Source organism: Trachurus trachurus (assembly GCF_905171665.1).
Source record: "Trachurus trachurus genome assembly, chromosome: 15".
In the NCBI taxonomy this organism is placed as follows: Eukaryota; Metazoa; Chordata; class Actinopteri; order Carangiformes; family Carangidae; genus Trachurus; species Trachurus trachurus.
In genome coordinates, this window is record NC_139906.1 from 197501 (window position 1) to 216418 (window position 18918).

The 18918-nt window shown below is 43.7% G+C and overlaps 2 protein-coding genes across 2 annotated transcripts in view; both read left to right on the forward strand.

Moving 5' to 3' along the window:
* Nucleotides 1-2777: 2777 nt before the first annotated feature.
* Nucleotides 2778-11517, forward strand: LOC310997925 (melanopsin-A-like; the record flags this gene model as incomplete). Its single annotated transcript, XM_083987766.1, has 10 exons — nt 2778-2914; nt 4549-4682; nt 4800-5003; nt 6423-6594; nt 7655-7831; nt 8472-8579; nt 9494-9689; nt 10548-10709; nt 10788-10847; nt 11350-11517. The coding sequence occupies 10 exons, from the start codon at nt 2778-2780 to the stop codon at nt 11488-11490; spliced, it is 1491 nt and encodes a 496-aa protein (XP_083843892.1). The 3' UTR covers nt 11491-11517.
* Nucleotides 11518-15412: 3895 nt separating this feature from the next.
* The window catches only part of mea1 (male-enhanced antigen 1), a 272028-nt gene continuing 268522 nt past the window's right edge, over nt 15413-18918 (forward strand). Inside the window, exon 1 of the mRNA XM_083987793.1 lies at nt 15413-15425. The gene's annotated coding sequence lies outside the window, so the exon portion shown is untranslated. The remainder of the gene's footprint in view (nt 15426-18918) is intronic.

An 18918-nucleotide genomic window follows, 5' to 3' on the forward strand; every position in this document is an offset into this window, starting at 1 on the left:
CTTTAGGAGACTAACAGACCTGACTCCGCCCCCTTTAGGAGACCGGCAGGCCGTGACTCCGCCCCCTTTAGGAGACTAACAGACCTGACTCCGCCCCCTTTAGGAGACCGGCAGACCGTGACTCCGCCCCCTTTAGGAGACCAGCAGCCCGTGACTCCGCCCCCTTTAGGAGACCAGTAGCCCGTGACTCCGCCCCCTTTAGGAGACCAGCAGGCCGTGACTCCGCCCCCTTTAGGAGACCAGCAGGCCGTGACTCCGCCCCCTTTAGGAGACCAACAGGCCGTGACTCCGCCCCCTTTAGGAGACCAACAGGCCGTGACTCCGCCCCCTTTAGGAGACCAGCAGGCCGTGACTCCGCCCCCTTTAGGAGACCAACAGGCCGTGACTCCGCCCCCTTTAGGAGACCAACAGGCCGTGACTCCGCCCCCTTTAGGAGACCAGCAGACCGTGACTCCGCCCCCTTTAGGAGACCAACAGGCCGTGACTCCGCCCCCTTTAGGAGACCAACAGGCCGTGACTCCTCCCCCTTTAGGAGACCGGCAGACCGTGACTCCGCCCCCTTTAGGAGACCGGCAGACCGTGACTCCGCCCCCTTTAGGAGACCGGCAGACCGTGACTCCTCCCCCTTTAGGAGACTAACAGACCGTGACTCCGCCCCCTTTAGGAGACCAGCAGACCATGACTCCGCCCCCTTTAGGAGACTAACAGACCGTGACTCCGCCCCCTTTAGGAGACCGGCAGACCGTGACTCCGCCCCCTTTAGGAGACAGGAAGTGTTTCATACTGTACTCTACTGTAGAGCTGAGAATATTTCCCATCAGCCATTGCACCTTTCTGAAAAACTGACCAATCAAGGTTAAAAACGTTTCAATAAGTCAGTTTTGTCTTTGTTTATATGAGAGAACAACACAGACCATGATGCATTGCTGCTCTGTGCAGTGACTTCACTGTCAGCTCATTAATTATGTTTCAAACTGTCGTTGTTTTGTTTTTAATGTCACCGACCTGTCAGTCAACTGTGTGTGTGTGTGTCTCTCTCTGCCTCTCCCCCCCCCTCCTGCAGACAGAGGGGGAGGAGGGTGAGGAGGGTGAGGATGAGCTCTGGGACTGTGCAGCAGCAGACCGTCCTCTCTGCGGAGACCGTGGAGCTGTCAGCGGCGGCCGCGTGGAGCGGGAACAGCTCGGGGGTGGATGTTTACCGGCTCGTGGAGCTCCAGTTTCCCGCCACAACGGTGAGTAACTTCTGATCCGGTTGGAACCAGTTAGTTCCCGCCTGTCGGTCCGAGGAGCAGATCAACCTTTAACAGTGGTGATGTGTTCAGGAGCAGTTCAACCTTTAACAGTGATGATGTGTTCAGGAGCCGCGGTTAGTCGGTTCATGTGGAAGAACTTCAGCTCAGTCAGGAATTCTTCATTCATTCACCAGTCGTTGTTTCTGCTGTTTAACAGTGTTAATGTTAACTAACTAACATCTAAAGCAGCTGTGGTTTGATGCTGTCGCTCTGTAAACGCAGCGGAGTGAAGAATTGATCAGTGATTGATGATGTCACTGGAGCAGCTGCAGGCCATTATTGATTATTGATCAGCTCCAATGACCTCACCGAGTCTGAGCGGAAACATCAACACTCAGGACCACAACACACAAACAACTAACTAACAACAAACAAACAGGTTTTAAACAGACTGAGAGGCTGAACCAGATGTGTTGAGGACCAGATGTGTTGAGGACCAGATGTGTTGAGGACCAGATGTGTTCAGGACCAGATGTGTTCAGGACCAGATGTGTTGAGGGACCAGATGTGTTGAGGACCAGATGTGTTCAGGACCAGATGTGTTGAGGACCAGATGTGTTCAGGACCAGATGTGTTCAGGACCAGATGTGTTGAGGACCAGATGTGTTGAGGGACCAGATGTGTTGATGTGTTGAGGACCAGATGTGTTGAGGGACCAGATGTGTTCAGCTCCATTGAACTGAGGGTGTTTTCACACCTGCAGTGTTAGTGCGCACTAAATTTAGATCTCACTAAATTTGGTCCCGTTTGGGTCGGTGTGAAAGCTCATCGCACTCTAATGCACCAGAACTAGTTCGGCCTGAGGAGGTGGTTGCGGTCTCTGGTGCACTAGTTGATGTGTGATAGCAACAGCACTCTGGTGCGACCCAACTGCCAGGCGAACTCAACAAGTTTGAGCTAAAAGAGCTCCCGTAGTCGTTGACAACGGGTTAACGCAGCGGGGAGATGCAGTTTTGTCCCCACAACGAAGCAGCAGCAGCAGCCGGTCGCTACATGTCCGCTGAGTCCACTGAGTCGCTCAGACACCGACAGGTCGGCGTCCGTCCCTCGGGTCCGCGGAGCAGCTGGTTACCGTGGTTACCGAGCAGCAGAGCTCCGCCCGTGTTTAACGTTTAACCGGGAACTAACGGGAAGTAGCAAACAGAGTTATACATGCAAACAATATAGAAATAAATGAGCAGAGCTACTAACAACCGGCCCTACTGGAGTCTCCATCATTCAAGTTTTATCAATCAGCGCTTCCAGATTTCAGCCGGTAGTCATGGAGACGTGACGCTCTCCAAGTTTGGTCCCGAGTGACAAAAAACAGGTGTGAACGCAACCGCACTAACTGAAACATGAAACAATGTGTCATTTTAACATTTGGTGCTGCACTAAACATGTGTGAAAACACCTCATGACCTGATTCTGTTGGCATGGCAACCGGAGACAGGATCGGTCAGACCGGTGACTGATGTGTGATGTGTTTCCTGTCCTCAGGTGGCGATGGGGCCCCGGTTGCCCCGCCCCTTCCCCACGGTGGACGTCCCTGACCACGCCCACTACACCATCGGCTCCGTCATCCTCGCCATCGGCATCACCGGCATGGTGGGGAACTTCCTGGTCATCTACGCCTTCAGCAGGTGAGGCCGATCCACGGCTGATAATCTATCAATTACATCCATTACTTATTTCATATTTCACACAGAGTGATTGATAATTACTGATTATTGATCAATTAAAGCTGTACAGAAAAGAAAATTGAATTTGATTCCACTGTCACATTAGTGTAATAACTCATCTATCAGACGTTGTAGGCTAAACTTTGTGCAAAATTCTATTTTTGAGTAAATCCGGGATGAAAGTGTGTATTTTTTTTCACATTGGATAATGCAGGTGCACGGATTATACGTCACGTTGCTCACGATTCATCAGCCACTGATATTGGATCCATCATCCGTCATTCAAACGTCTGAGACACGCACACACACACGGAGCTCGGTCTCGCCCCAAGCTTTGAATATCCCGCCCGCCTCATAACGACCAATCAAATTCGTTTTCCTTACTCAGGTAAACTCGTGTTGCAGCTCGTAACAACTCGGCGCGACAAACAGGACAAACGGCCGTTTCTGTAGCTACACCTCTAAAGTTTCTCCGTCCTGTTTCCTGCTCCTCTCTTCCTCTGAAGCTTCGGACCAGATCGATCCGCGTATTGATCGGTGTTTATGGGGCAGATATTGATCCTTCATTAGAAGCTTCCATGATGCAGCCTCATCGATCACGGGTTAATTTTAGCAGCAGAGGTTTTTCCATCAGACTGAACTCTGACCTCAGATCAGCTGATCAGACGAGACTCCGCCCACTGACGGGTCTCAGCTCAACAATCTGAACTCAGCACAGAAACAAACATTAGTATCAACTAATGCTAGAAAAATCTAATGCTAATGCTAAAAAACGCTGATGCTAAACAAAGCTAATGCTATAACATGTTAATGCTAAAGCTAACGCTATAATATACTAATGCTAAACAAATCTAACGCTATAACATGTTAACGCTAAAGCTAACGCTATAATATGCTAATGCTAAACAAAGCTAATGCTAAACAAAGCCAATGCTATAAATGGTAAATGGTCTGTATATAGCGCTTTACTATACCTGAACAATACCCAAAGCGCTTTACAGTACATCGCATTCACCCATTCACACACACATTCACACACTGATGGCGGTAGCTGCCATGCAAGGCGCGAACCACGACCCATCAGGAGCAAGGTGGGTAAGGTGTCTTGCCCAAGGACACTACGGCAGCAACCGGGACAGAGCGGGATTCGAACCGCCAACCCTCTGATCATTGGACGACCCGCTCTACCACCTGAGCCACTGCCGCCTATAACATACTAATGCTAAACAAAGCTAATGCTATAACATTCTAATGCTAAACAAAGCTAATGCTAAACAAAGCCAATGCCATAACATGCTTATTCTAAACAAAGTTAATGCTATAACATGCTAATGCTAAACAAAGCTAACGCTATAACATGCTAATGCTAAACAAAACTAATGCTAAACAAAGCCAATGCTACATGCTAGATGCGCTCACAACAAAAACGTCACCCGACTGAAACCATGAACAAATAAAATTGCCTTGGCTAGGTGTATGTGTTGATTTCATGTTAGTGTGTGTGTGTGTGTGTGTGTGTGTGTGTGTGTGTGTGTGTGTGTGTGTGTGTGTGTGTGTGTGTGTGTGTGTGTGTGTGTGTGTGTGTGTGTGTGTAGGAGCCGCAGCCTCAGGACTCCCGCCAACATGTTCATCATCAACCTGGCGATCACCGACCTGCTGATGTGCATCACTCAGACCCCGACGTTCTTCATCACCAGTATGCACAAGAAATGGATCTTTGGAGAAAAAGGTGCACACACACACAGACACACACACACACAACCAAACACACACACACACAACCACACACACACTCACACACACACACACACACACACTGACCACTGTGCCCTGTGTGTGTGGTCAGGCTGTGAGTTCTACGCCTTCTGCGGCGCTCTGTTTGGGATCTGCTCCATGATCACTCTGACCGTCATCGCCGTCGACCGCTACTTCGTCATCACGCGGCCTCTCACCTCCATCGGCGTGTTGTCACGGAAACGGGCCTTCCTCATCCTGGTGGCGGCCTGGCTCTACTCTATGGGCTGGAGCCTCCCGCCGTTCTTCGGCTGGAGTGAGTGAGGACGCACACAACACACAACACACAGCACACAAAATGTTGAACTATCCCTTTAAGATTTCATTATGTGCAGCACTAATCCAGAATCAGCACAACCTATTCAGCAAACTCCATCAATATAGACTTCTTTATAATATAGTTTATATCCCATATGCAAATAAAACAAAGAAAGATGACTTATTTTTATAGATAACAGTTCTAAACCATAATGAACAATTAATTTGTTCTAGCAGGGATTTTTTCCCCCCAAAACCTCTGTTTTTAGAAAAACTCTCATAGTATAAAAACATTTACAGTTTATTTTATAGACCGAATCTCCTTGTTGTTTACATTCTACTTCCTGGTAGAAAACCAGCTGTAATGTGAATGAGATCAATAGTAACGAACAAGAGTTTAGCTATATATCATATTTTTCACGCCCTATCACCGTTTAGACAAATCTGAAATGATTGAAGAAACATTACTATTTCTGTGTGTGTGTTTTGTGTTGCTATGTGTTGTATTTATTCAGTTTGGGGGAATCACGGTGTCTAGAAAGCATCAGTGGCTCAGCTGACAGGGACAGCTAACGGTAGCTAAGCTAACGGTAGCTAAGCTAATGGCGGTAGCTAAGCTGACGGCGGTAGCTAAGCTAACGGCGGTAGCTAAGCTGACGGCGGTAGCTAAGCTAACGCGGTAGCTAAGCTAACAGCAGCTAAGTTAACGGCGGTAGCTAACGGTGGTAGCTAACGGCGGTAGCTAAGCTAACAGCAGGACGTCAGCTGTTAAAACCCTCCCGTTGTGGGACACGACATGAAACTACTCCAGTTAGCTCAGTCATGTTGGAACTCAGATATCCGCTGGAGAAAATATTTTTTCATGGAGCGTTTATTGAGTCACTGAGTTATTAAAGTTAAACAGGTAGCTAACCGTTAGCCTGGCTAATCTATGATAACCGTGACTAATTACAAAAATGTGCACACAAATAGTAATGTTTGTCCAATCATCATTGGTTTTATAAACTTTACAAACATCAGATTAGTTAAACGGTGAAATAGTGACATGAAAAATTAGCGAAACTCTCGTCCGTCACTATTGTTCTCATGCTGGTTTTCTACCAGGAAGTAGTTGTAAACAACAAGGCGATTCGTCCTATAAAAACATTTACAGTTTATTTTATACATTGAGAGTCAGAACAGTTGGAACTGCAGATTCTGCATCATAGTGAAGAATCAACATCTGCCTCTGTAGTAATGATAAGATGAGATGAACCTGTGAATATTCTCATTCATCCAGGTCAGAGTGTCTCAAAGGAAATGAAATGTAAAGCAACTGGACACACAGACACACACACACACACACACACACACACACACACACACACACACACACACACACACACACTGAGTGTTGTTCTCTCTCTCTGTCCCTCAGGTGCGTACGTCCCTGAAGGCCTCATGACTTCCTGTACGTGGGACTACATGACCTTCACGCCGTCGGTGCGAGCGTACACCATGCTGCTCTTCATCTTCGTCTTCTTCCTGCCGCTCTTCATCATCATCTACTGCTACTTCTTCATCTTCAGAGCCATTCGCAGCACAAACCAGTCAGTGTCTGTGTGTGTGTCTGTGTGTGTGTGTGTGTCTGTCTGTGTGTGTCTGTGTGTCTGTGTGTGTGTCTGTGTGTGATAAAGGCCCATTTATGCTCAATGTTAAAGATGCATATGGACGAACGAATGAGTGAAATTTCAATTTTAAGTGAACTATCCCTTTAAATGAGTAGACACTTACTGCTGTAATTTTACTAACTACATTCCTCCATCTATAGTCTACTTGCCAACAATGAGTACCCGGAAATGTTGAGTACCCCAAAGTTTTATGTTAGAAATATATAATATGGGTCTCCAATATTCAGAAACTGCCAGATGCTAACTTATATATATTGGACAATTAGCATAACAGACACAATTAGCATAAATTAGCATAATTGCCTATATGGGCAATATTTGTGTGGTTTTAGGGGTTATTGATGATGCTGAATCCATTTCTGACATTTTCAAAATTCAAAATGGCTGTCTAAACCGGAAGTGACCAGATTTTAACTGCCAGTGGGCCGATTTTGATGGATTTTAAGCCAAATCTTAAGTTTTAGAGGATGCTGGTTGGACATATAACTCATGTATTTGAAGTAATATATAGTATGGGTCCACAGCATTCAGAAACTGCCGGATGCTAACTTGTATATAGTGAACAATCAGCATAATTGACATAATTAGCATAAATTAGCATAATTGCCTAGCCTATATGGGCAATATTTCAACAAAATTGACTTGGCTGATCTGGGCAATATTAGTGTGGTTTTAGAGGTTATTGATGATGCTGAATCCATTTCTGACATTTTCAAAATTCAAAATGGCTGTCTAAACCGGAAGTGACCAGATTTTGAAATCCATCAAAATCGGCCCACTGGCAGTTAAAATTTCTCCAGGCAACTACATGGAGGTTTACAAGCTACGCTGGCTAAGTAGCTTCCCCAACACTGCTGAGAATCCTTACATAATATATATATATTTATATAAAGTCCTTACAGTGTGTATGTGTGTGTGTGTGTGTGTGTGTGTGTGTGTGTGTGTGTGTGTGTGTGTGTGTGTGTGTGTGTGTGTGCAGGGCGGTGGTGAAGATCTCCGGCAGCTGTCACAGTCACTCCAGTTCTCGTGACTCGGTGAAAAGTTTCCAGCGGCTGCAGAACGAGTGGAAGATGGCGAAGATCGCTCTGATCGTCATCCTGCTCTACGTGGTCTCCTGGTCGCCCTACTCCTCCGTCGCCCTCACCGCCTTCGCCGGGTAAACGTTAGGGCTGGGACGATACGCTTTTCTCCCGATTCGATTCTTCTATGATTCTTCGGATGCCGATTCAATTTAAATTGCGATTCTATGATATTGCAGATTTTCTCGATTTTTAGTGCATTTTTAACACCAGTGAAACAGTTGAATGATTATGATTGTCTACAGACTATTCCAGGAACCATATTTCCCCCAAAAATACACATCACATGTAAGTCAGTATATGTTTACTCTCTTTTCAAAAGCCTGGGCTGCATAAAAGAGGCAACAATAAAAGAGTATAGAAAAAACAGGCTTCTGAAACCTTTCTGACAAAATGAGATATAGACGGAGGTAAACTGCTACATTTTAACATTTATCTGCACACAAACACTGTAGGAGCCTATAAACTAACATACTCCATTATAAAGTGAACTTAAACCCTTTTCAAAACCTGGACTCTCTGTATGTAAAAAAGGCTAACAAATGCACATTGCACAATATTAAAAAAATGTAAAAAAAAAAAAATATATATATTTTTTGAAAAAGAAAATCGATTTAAAAATCGTCAAAAAAGATATCGTGATATATATGTGAATCGATGGCCGCTGTGCCGCCGCTGGTTCAGCTTCCTCACCGTGTTCTCCGTGTGTTTCTGCAGGTACGCCGACATGCTGACCCCCTACATGAACTCTGTTCCCGCCATCATCGCCAAGGCGTCAGCGATACACAACCCCATCATCTACGCCATCACACACCCCAAGTACAGGTAACACACACACACACACACACACACACACACACACACACACACACACACACACACACACACACACACACACACACACACACACACACACACACACACACACACACACACTCCCCAGCTGCCCTACAAAGGCAGTGCAGTATCTGTAAAATCTGTAAAAATGCCAAAACTGAGAAAAACAGCTTTTAGTGTTTTCCATTGTCAGGTTTAAGCATCAAATTATGAACAACTACCAAGTCTATAATTGATGAGATAAAGGTGGACTGGATTAAATGTAGTTTGTAGTTTAACTTTGGCTTGGTATTAGCTGCAGAAACAGCACTTTGTCTTGGTTTTACTCCAATGGAATTATAAAGGAAAGTAGAGAATGTAGGGACACACACACACACACACAGGTTAAATATGGAGGATGCTTTCAGAGGAGCAGAATACAAGTCTGGCTTTTCCATAAAAAAATATTTATTCTGAAATAATTTATTTAAGAAATTGGATGATTAAGATGAGCAGTTAGTGCGGTCGCGAAAGAGAGAGAGAAATGCACTTTGTCAAAATACATGACTGTGGTATTTATGAGCGGCGTTTACTTATATATTATGTTTACTATAAAATGAGGAATCGGAGCTTGGCAGTATGTTGAACCCGCCCCAGAGGCATCACATCTACTACCGTCATGACGTAAGCAGGACGTGCAGCTTATGGTAAACATCAACATCAACATTGATTCAGACTATGGCATGATCTGAATATTACAATCACCATGTAGTTGCCCCAGTTATTTATTTTGTAATGACCTTTAAATGTCTCCTTCCTGTGTGTGTGTGTGTGTGTGTGTGTGTGTGTGTGTGTGTGTGTGTGTGTGTGTGTGTGTGTGTGTGTGTGTGTGTGTGTGTGTGTGTGTGTGTGTGTGTGTGCAGGGTAGCGTTGGCCAAGTACATCCCGTGTCTGGGTGTGTTGCTGTGTGTGCGACCTCGTGACCTGCGCTCCGGCAGCAGCAGCTTCGTGTCGACGCGGCGCTCCACCGTCACCAGTCAGGGCTCTGACATCAGCAGCCAGATCAGACGCCACAGCGGCGGGAAGCCCCGCCTCTCCTCGGCCTCCGACAGCGAATCGGTGCGAAGCAGTCTGTCTGTCTGTTAACCTGTCTGTCTGTCTGTCTGTTAACCTGTCTGTCTGTCTGTCTGTCTGCACTGCAAAAACTCAATATCTTATAGAATATTTGTCTTATTTCTAGTCAAAACTAATCTCATTCTACTTAAAATAAGACTCATCACATTAAAGCAGAAGTCAGGTGAATGTTTGTGTTAATATAAGTGTTAAATAGTTGTATCTTCCGACAGCAATCACTTCTATAGAGTGTTTGGTCTGAAACACGGGTCTGTCAGTCACTCTGCTCTGCTCTGAGCCCAGGAGAAAACTTTCCTTGTATCCTACAACCTTTATCCAATGAGGAGAGAGAACGGCATAAAGGGGCAGTCCTCTCTGTGTGTGCAGCCAAGGGATGCGCCTGAATGTGGTGACGTAGGGACGAGGACCAATAGATCCATGACGAGGGCGGGGGCTGCTAACTCCATCTGCTGACAGGAAGTTAGACAAAACCACCGGATCACTTACTGAAGCTTTAAAAGCAGCTTGTTTTTAGACACTTTTTACTTCTTTCAAGCAGATTTTCACTTGAAATAAGTAGAAAAATCTGATAGTGGAGCAAGTTTTTCTTTCTTATTACAAACACAAAAAACTTGCTTTCACTGGCAGATTTTTCTACTTATTTCAAGTGAAAATTAGTTTGAAACAAGTGAAAATGATCTAAAAACAAGTTCATTTTTAGGTGATGAGTCTTATTTTAAGTGGAAAGAGGTTAGTTTTGACTAGAAATGAGACATTTTGACAAGAAATAAGACCAATGTGTATAAATGATGTGTGTGTGTAACTGTGTTTGTTTAAACTGTGTGTGTGTGTGTGTGTGTGTAGGGTCTGACGGACACCGAGGCCGACCTGTCCAGCCTCAGCTCGCGGCCGGCGAGTCGCCAGGTTTCCTGTGATGTCAGCAGAGACACGGAGCTCCCTGAGCTTCGACCTTCGTCCAGCTTCAAGTCCAAGATGAAGAGTCACGACTCGGGGATCTTTGAGAAGGTACACGCCCCCAGCGTGGCGGTGGTTGTCATAGCAACAGGTCAAAGAGGATGCTGATGATGATGTCTTGTTTTGCAGACGTCCTACGACACTGATTTCTCCGTGACAGGAGTCAGTGAACGCAGCAGCGTCGCCATGGTGAGTGTTGACGGACTATACTGTCCTCCTTTCACAGCTAGCCAAACTCCAATTCACTGAAGAGTCAGGATGCTAAATCATTTCCAAGCTCCTTTATTGTATGCAAACATGGAGTGAAACTAGACAAAGACAAAATATGTATAAATCAGCATGTAAAAAAGTACAGAAGTAACATAAATCGTTCAAAGTTATACTTGAACTGCACAAAAACAATTTTACTTACAGACAATGCTTCCTCAGGCACCACAACAGGATAGCATTAGCTTAGTGTCGTAGCTTGGCTGAACCATGTGCTTTGTTTAATAGAAAAGACTGTGCAATTACACTGCTGCCCAGTAGAGGGCGCCAGACCAATAACAAAAACACTGTTAAACAAAATATAACTGCCTAGAGGCAGAATACGGACGCTTGTTGTTTGTTTGTTTGTGTGTTTGTTTGTTTGTTTGTTTGTTTGTGTAAAACAATGTAAACAGATCTTAACTTGAACTGGTGTGTGTGACAGTGCGGCGACGGCGACTTGATGAGGAGCGCCCTCGGTCGAATCCCGAGCATCGTCATCACCTCGGAGACCAGCCCCTTCCTCCCCATTGGACGGAAAGGCTCGCGGACGACCCGCCCCAAAACGGGGGCGGGGCCAGGGTAGACAGACAGCTGCAGCGTCCAATCACAGAGCTGGGGCGGGGCCAGGGTAGACGGACAGCAGCAGCGTCCAATCACAGAGCTGGAAACGGGGGCGGGGCCAGGGTAGACGGACTGCTGCAGCATCCAATCACAGAGCTGCAAATGTAGAGTTGAACCACCTGTCCCTCACCTGTCAATCACCTGTCAATCACCTGTCATCTGGTCCTGGTTCAGCCATATTATACTGTTATATACATACATATATGGAGCTCGTTATATATCAGGATATATATATATATTATACTGTTATATACAGTCTATGGAGCTCGTCATATACAGTATTAGGATATATATATTATACTGTTGTATAGAGTCTATGGACGCCACTGTGCTCTTGCAGCGGGACAGATAATCAGATGGATAATCAGTAAAGTTAATAATTTCACCTTGATGTGGCCATGAATAAATTAATTTCAATGTTTCACCTGTTATATTATATGTCAGTGTTTCCCAAGTCTACACTGTTTTCTCATTTAATAAGCTCTTTGTACGGAGACAATATGAGATTAACTTGTAGCTACAGCAGCTAAAAACCCACTGTTCTGTTTCATACACACACCAGCCTGACTTTCAATAAAACACACTCTCACATTCTATAATCAATAGTTAACATATATGAAAACACTATAAAACACAATTTAAAATGACAGAACTTGTTGCTCTAGTGTATTTAGTTTAAATGGATAAAGCTTCAGGTGAGACCAGGACCAGGTGAGACCCTCAGACCTTCACACCAGTAACCAGACGTTTCCACTTCCTGTTTCTGAGACCAGCTTTTACTTTGAAAATCACTTCCTGTTTCTGAGACCAGCTTTTACTTTGAAAATCACTTCCTGTTTCTGAGACCAGCTTTTACATTGAAAATCACAACCCTGACTGTTTCCTGTCTCCACTCCTGGTTTTGATGTAGTTGTTGTTGTGTTTCTCTTTTCTGGAGGTTGTGTAGTTTATTGTGTTGCTGTGACAACTGTGACGTGGCTGCTGTGACACACACACACACACAGACACACACACACACACACACACACACACACACAGTGTTTGATGTTTCTGCTGTTTAAAGATTTCCTGTTTTTATTTATTATCTGTTATTTACTGTAAATGTTGTCACAGCTGAGTCATGTGTTTACACACACACACACACACACATACACACACACACAAACACACACACACGCACACACACACACACAGGTTTTAAGAGATTTAATAAAAACATTTAAATTAAAAGTTGTTGCTGTTTCTGTGACTGAGAGGAACTTTATTTTGAAAGTGACATGTATTTTATTTTGAAGAGACAGCTGGTCCTGACCATAGCCTGTAGAGAGAACGGCCGTAGCACCGTGACGTCACCCATTGGTTTGGGGGAGTCTGTTTTGTGCCGCTACTACGGGGGTTTGAACCGCGCCATGTTGGATTCTACTTGCCATATTTGGAGCGGTGCGGCCGTTGGCCGGCCGAGAGCCCGCCCACTGGCCTCGTAGCAGCGGTCTCCAGACCTGTCACTCAACGTTTCTGCGCCCTGATTGGCCAGAACTTTAACCCTAATAATAGTAAAACAGTAGAGTTTTAAAAAAATGCACCCCCCTCAGAGTGTGTGCGGGGGTAGAAACTATCGGTTAAGACCAAAAAAATAAAATGTACCAGGCTGTAAATATGTTTTTTTAAGCTGTAAAGTCGGCTATTTTAACATGGGGGTCGATTGGAGTTGCTCCCTTCTGACACCAGCCCCCAGAGGAAGAAGAGGGGATTGCAGCTTTTTGAACCCGGAAGTGACTTCACTTCTCAGACCCACAACTGCCCCCTTGAGGCTAACACTACCTATACACTTCCTTGGTCCTGAGTCAGGGAGGAAGAGGAGGGTGCAGAGTGATGATGAAGATTAACAACAACAACAATAGTGAAAACCATTGGAGATATTTAGTAAATCTACAGTAAAAATAAAATAAAAACAACAATGAATATTTTTTTCAAATTTGTCAAAACTTTAATTTCAGTCTTTATCACGTCAGGTGTTTAAAACATAATAAACTGAAACACTGAGCTCCTATTTTATTTAATTTTATTCATTTATTCATTTTGTTATTTCCATATTTCTTATATAATTTATCTAAATAATTTGATCATCTTTGTCCTTATCTCGTTTCTATTCTGTATAGAAGGGTTAGGGCTATATGTGCCTTCATGTCTGTTTTTCGCTCCTTGTTCACTTGTTCATACTGTTTGATGATGTAGCCTATAGCTACTATCTTATGATAAATAAAGTTTTTTAAAAAAAGAAGAAAAAAAGAAACACTGCGCTCTAATGAATCTCAATGACGTCACTCACCACTTATCATTTCTTTTTTTTAAACTTTCTTTTTATTTAAGTGTAGCAACCAAAAACGTAATAACAGCCAATAACGTAATAATTTTGGCCATTTTAAATGTAATAAAGCCAATAATGTAATAAAACTTTTGAGCCAATAACGTAATAACTTTTTGCCAATAATGTAATAATTTATTACATTATTGGCCAGTAATAACTGGTGTCGATAATGTAATAATACATAAATATGACTGCAGTTCTTGGAAATAAAAAGGTTTTTTGCAGTTTTTGTGCAGTTTGCTAATTAAAAATAGGTATAGTGGATGACATAGTCGTCATATTCATTCATCCAAGACATGTAGGCTACTATCTTTCACCTCTCTCTCTCTCACTTCTACCGTGCTTAATGATATGTTTGCAAACAGAAGAAGTAAGCATTGTAGGCTATCAACAACCTCCAAAACATAACCAAACTTGTGTATTGAATGGTGTCTGCAGCCAGTTTATGTTTCAGTCATGTAGAACTTCCTGCCTCAGACAAACCATGTGACATGTGATAATCCCAGCATGGCTCGGAGGAGCAATGGCGTTGATTGGATGAATGAAGTAGATTTTTTTTTAATTAACATATTTAGCCATCATTTGTCCAACTTGATGGTTAGCGTTATCTCCAGAACACCCAAATGAAGTTCCAAATGAAGTGGCAGCACAATTGTACACATTCAGAAATCTCTTTCTCAAAGAAATGTTTTCTTTTGCAGCACCAATCAACAAATAGCTCACTACTGAAACCAGCTGTTGGAGATCTAAAATGAAATCTCCGCAGGTTTCATACGTCTAACTTTGATTTTCATGTTTGAAAATTAAAAACTACATCAAAACGTTGAGCTTAAAGGTCCCATTTGGATAAAGTGACATTTCAATGTTTTTTGTTTTTTCTAAAGCAGCTTTAGGTTCTATATTAATACTGTGAAAGTCTAAAGCAGCGTTCACACCGGACGCGATAGACGCGAATGGAGCGGCAACTCTACATTGAAAATCAATGTAAATGGCGCGATGACGCGCGATGCAGGCGGAGGCGGCGCGAATGGAGCGTCTGGAGCGGCGCGAATAAAGTTGAAAATATTGAACTTTTCAGGCGGCATCGCGCCGTGACATCCAATCAGCGCCGAGTTCAAGCCGACGACGTCACTTCTCTGTACGGTTGTTTACACTCAGAACAACATGAAGGAGAAGCTGATTGTATATGAGCTGTGTGTGGCACCGCTGCCTCTTCTACAGAGTGAACACACACACACACACACACACACACACACACACACACACACACACACACACACACACACACACACACACACACAGTGAACCCAGACACGACGGCGGGTGGTTTTCTGGTGTTTCTGAGACTTGTACAGCGAGTAGCTACAGTGCAGCAACGGTGGTGATATCAGCCTCGATCGACGTGGAAAGAGAACGGGTTGAGACCGGTTTTCAGATGAACGGGCGGAGCGTCTAGAGCGTCTAGCGCGAATGACGCGATGGACGCGAATGATCCAAAATGACCAAGCGGCGCGATGGAAGCGTCTGGCGCGACTGTATTTGCGTCTATCACGTCCGGTGTGAACGCCGCTTAAAGGTAGATGTTTGTATTGCTCCATACAGTATAAAGGTAGTTTTTTTTTTACATTTGTGAATGAAAAACTACCTTTATACTTTCACAGTATAAATATAGAACCTATGTTGCTTTATTATCACTGTAAAAAACAAAAAAAAACAACAACAAAAAAACATCAAAATGTCAGTTTATCCAACACGGGACCTTTAAGCTCAACGTGTTGAAAAAGAAAATTCAAATAGAAAGAGAATGGTAAAACCAAATCAACTCCATTGCTCCTCTGAGCCATGCTGGGATTAGGCTACCACATTTCACATGGTTTGTCTGAGGCAGGAAGTTCTACATGACTGAAACATAAACTGGCTGCAGACACCATTCAATACACAAGTTTGGTTATGTTTTGGAGGTTGTTGATAGCCTACAATGCTTACTTCTTCAGTTTGCAAACATATCATTAAGCATGGTAGAAGAGAGAGAGAGAGGTGAAAGATAGTACATCTTGGATGAATAAATATGACGACTATGTCATCCACTTACCTATTTTTGATTAGCAAACTGCACAAAAACTGCAAAAAACCCTTTTATTTCCAAGAACTGCAGTCATATTTATGTATTATTACATTATCGGCACCAGTTATTACCAGCCAATAATGTAATAACTTATTACATTATTGGCAAAAAGTTATTACGTTATTGGCTCAAAAGTTTTATTAGCTACATTATTGGCTTTATTACATTTAAAATGGCCAAAATTATTACGTTATTGGCTGTTATTACGTTATTGGTTGCTACATTAAGTTTTCAGTTCTTTTTTCAACAATAAAGGACAAACAAGGAAACATAAAAGAAGAACAAAGTCTAACAGACAGGTTGACATCGGCTGTAGGGTTGTTATCACTCACACAGACAATGAGTTAGAGAATATGAAGTCCACTTTTGTGTGCGTGTCTGTGTGTGTCTGTCTCTTTAAATTAAACCCTGCTAATGGAAATCCCCCTCCACCCCCCCACCCCCTGATCTCCACCGGGCGACCGGAGCTCGATCCCCGGACCAACACCCGCAGCCAGACCCGGCACCGGTCCTGGTCCTGGTCCCGTTCCTGGTCCCGGTCCTGGTCTCGGTCGCGGTCCCGTGGAGCTGCAGGTGACAGCTGACTGAGCTGAGCCTCCTCCGCTCTTTAATCTCTTTAACCGGCAACAGGTCCCCCCCCCTCCCGGTCTCAGCTCCAGGCCCCCCCCGGAGCTGCAGGTGTCGGGTCCATAGACTGTAAAAGAGTCCCCCCCCACCCCCCTTCCTCCCAGCTCGTCTCCTCGGGTCACTTCGGGGTTCGCTCGGTTGTGCGCACGGAGCGGCTCCAGCGGGGCGGAGTCAGATGATCAGCTGAGAGACCTGAGGAGGTGAACAACACGTCACCTGATGACGTCACGGTCAGTGAGCAGCAGAAGTGTAGAGGTGTGTAAAAAAAAAAAAAAAAAAAAAAAAGTGGTGTAGTCTATGTGATACTCAGGTGAATGAATGAATGAATTTGAATGAATTTATATTTATTTACGTGTCGTGCACCAATGAAGGCTGCAGCCTATCAGGGCTTAGTTACAAGACACATTATCATCATATTTAGACACCAAACTAAATCATCAGAGCACAGACAAAACCAAACAGAAACAGAAACCACATGGAGTTCACATCAATAATTCACTTTTTCTTTTTGACCAGGCACTTTTTATGAAAGTAGCTCTAGTAAAGACTTATTTTCTGAAGAACCATTCCAACTTTACCTCATCATCATCATCATCATCATCATCATCATCATCATCATCATCATCATCATCATCATCATCAACCCAAAACAACTCAGGTTTCACATTTTGCATTTTCTGAAACAAAAACTTCCTGTTCTGGCTTCGTCATATAACGGACAATGAAACACAGAATGTAGTTCATCCTCAGTTACATTTAAATTACATAGCCTAATGTGCGTAGTCTTTCATCCTCAGGTAGTTAAACCTTCCTACTTCTACTGCCAGAGGGAGAATCCAGCCCTCAACTGGCCACATAAAGATCTCTTGGATCTATCCAATGGCAAAGTCACATAGGTATAGCTCAGGTATACTCAGGTATAGCCTACTACTCAGTATACCCACTGAAGATGCATAAATATTTCAGTATATACCCAGTACAACAAAACTATCTAACTAGTAACTAGTAAATGTCAGTGGTTGTCAGAGTGGGGGGGGTTGACACGGTTCATTCTAGGAAAAAGTGGTAAAATATTATATTTTACCACTTTTTCAGCAGAGCAGAGTGACTGACAGACCAAACACTCTATAGAAGTGATTGCTGTCGGTCTGTCGGAAGAAAAATTTTTCTATAATATATATATATATTTTTTTCTAGAATTCTTGAGTAATTTTACCAGTTTCTTCTCAATTAAAAAAAAACCTTTTACTATTTACTATATCTACTTTTTTTATTTTTACAGTTTTACTTTTTTCAGCTTCTTCTAAAATTTTTAAAACTTTTTTTTTTTTTTTAAGAAATTTTACCAGATTTTAAAAAAATAAATAAAATGTAGCCCACCACTTTTTTCCAAAACTTTTTACACTTTTTTGTTTATTTTTTTTGAGAATTTTAATCACTTTTTTCTAGAAATGTTTCAACTTTTTTGGAGAAATTGTACCACTTTTTTTCCAGAAATTTCTCTATAATCTTTCAAAAATGTAGCTACGTCTAATTTAAAGGTACATTGACTGTCTTTGACCTAAAAAGCAGTTTACACACTACAACACATTAGACTACACCACTGGACCAGACGGTGGCGCTACACAACAGAACCCCCCTCCCCCCACCACCACACACACTCACACACACACACACACACACACACACACACACACACACACACACACACACACTCTCACACACACACACACACAGAATAATTCGTGTTATCAGCAAAGTCATCATAAGTGACAGAGGAGGTGTGTGTGTGTGTGTGTGTGTGTGTGTGTGTGTGTGTGTGTGTGTGTGTGTGTGTGTGTGTGTGTGTGTGTGTGTGTGTGTGTGTGTGTGTGTGTGTCGGGGAATTCTCACCTGTTGTCAACACTTGTCAAAATAACATTAACCAGATCAGTGTGTTACAGTACACACACACACACACACACACACACACACACACACACACACACACACACACACACACACACACACACACACAGCTGCTCAGTCCATTAGAATCAGCTGTTTGTTTATTGATCGACCAGCTGACTGATCAGTGACATCATCGTGACCTGGGAATCGAACCTGTGTCTTTACCACATCGTGAAGGTAATGAGACGTTTCCTGGCTCTGCCCCTGCTGCGGTCCGAGGGAGACCCTGTGGGGGGGTGGTGTGGGGGTCTGGGGGGGGGGGGGGGGGGGGGGTTTAGAAGTATCTGAGGGTCTATATTAACACGCTGAATCACGGCGAG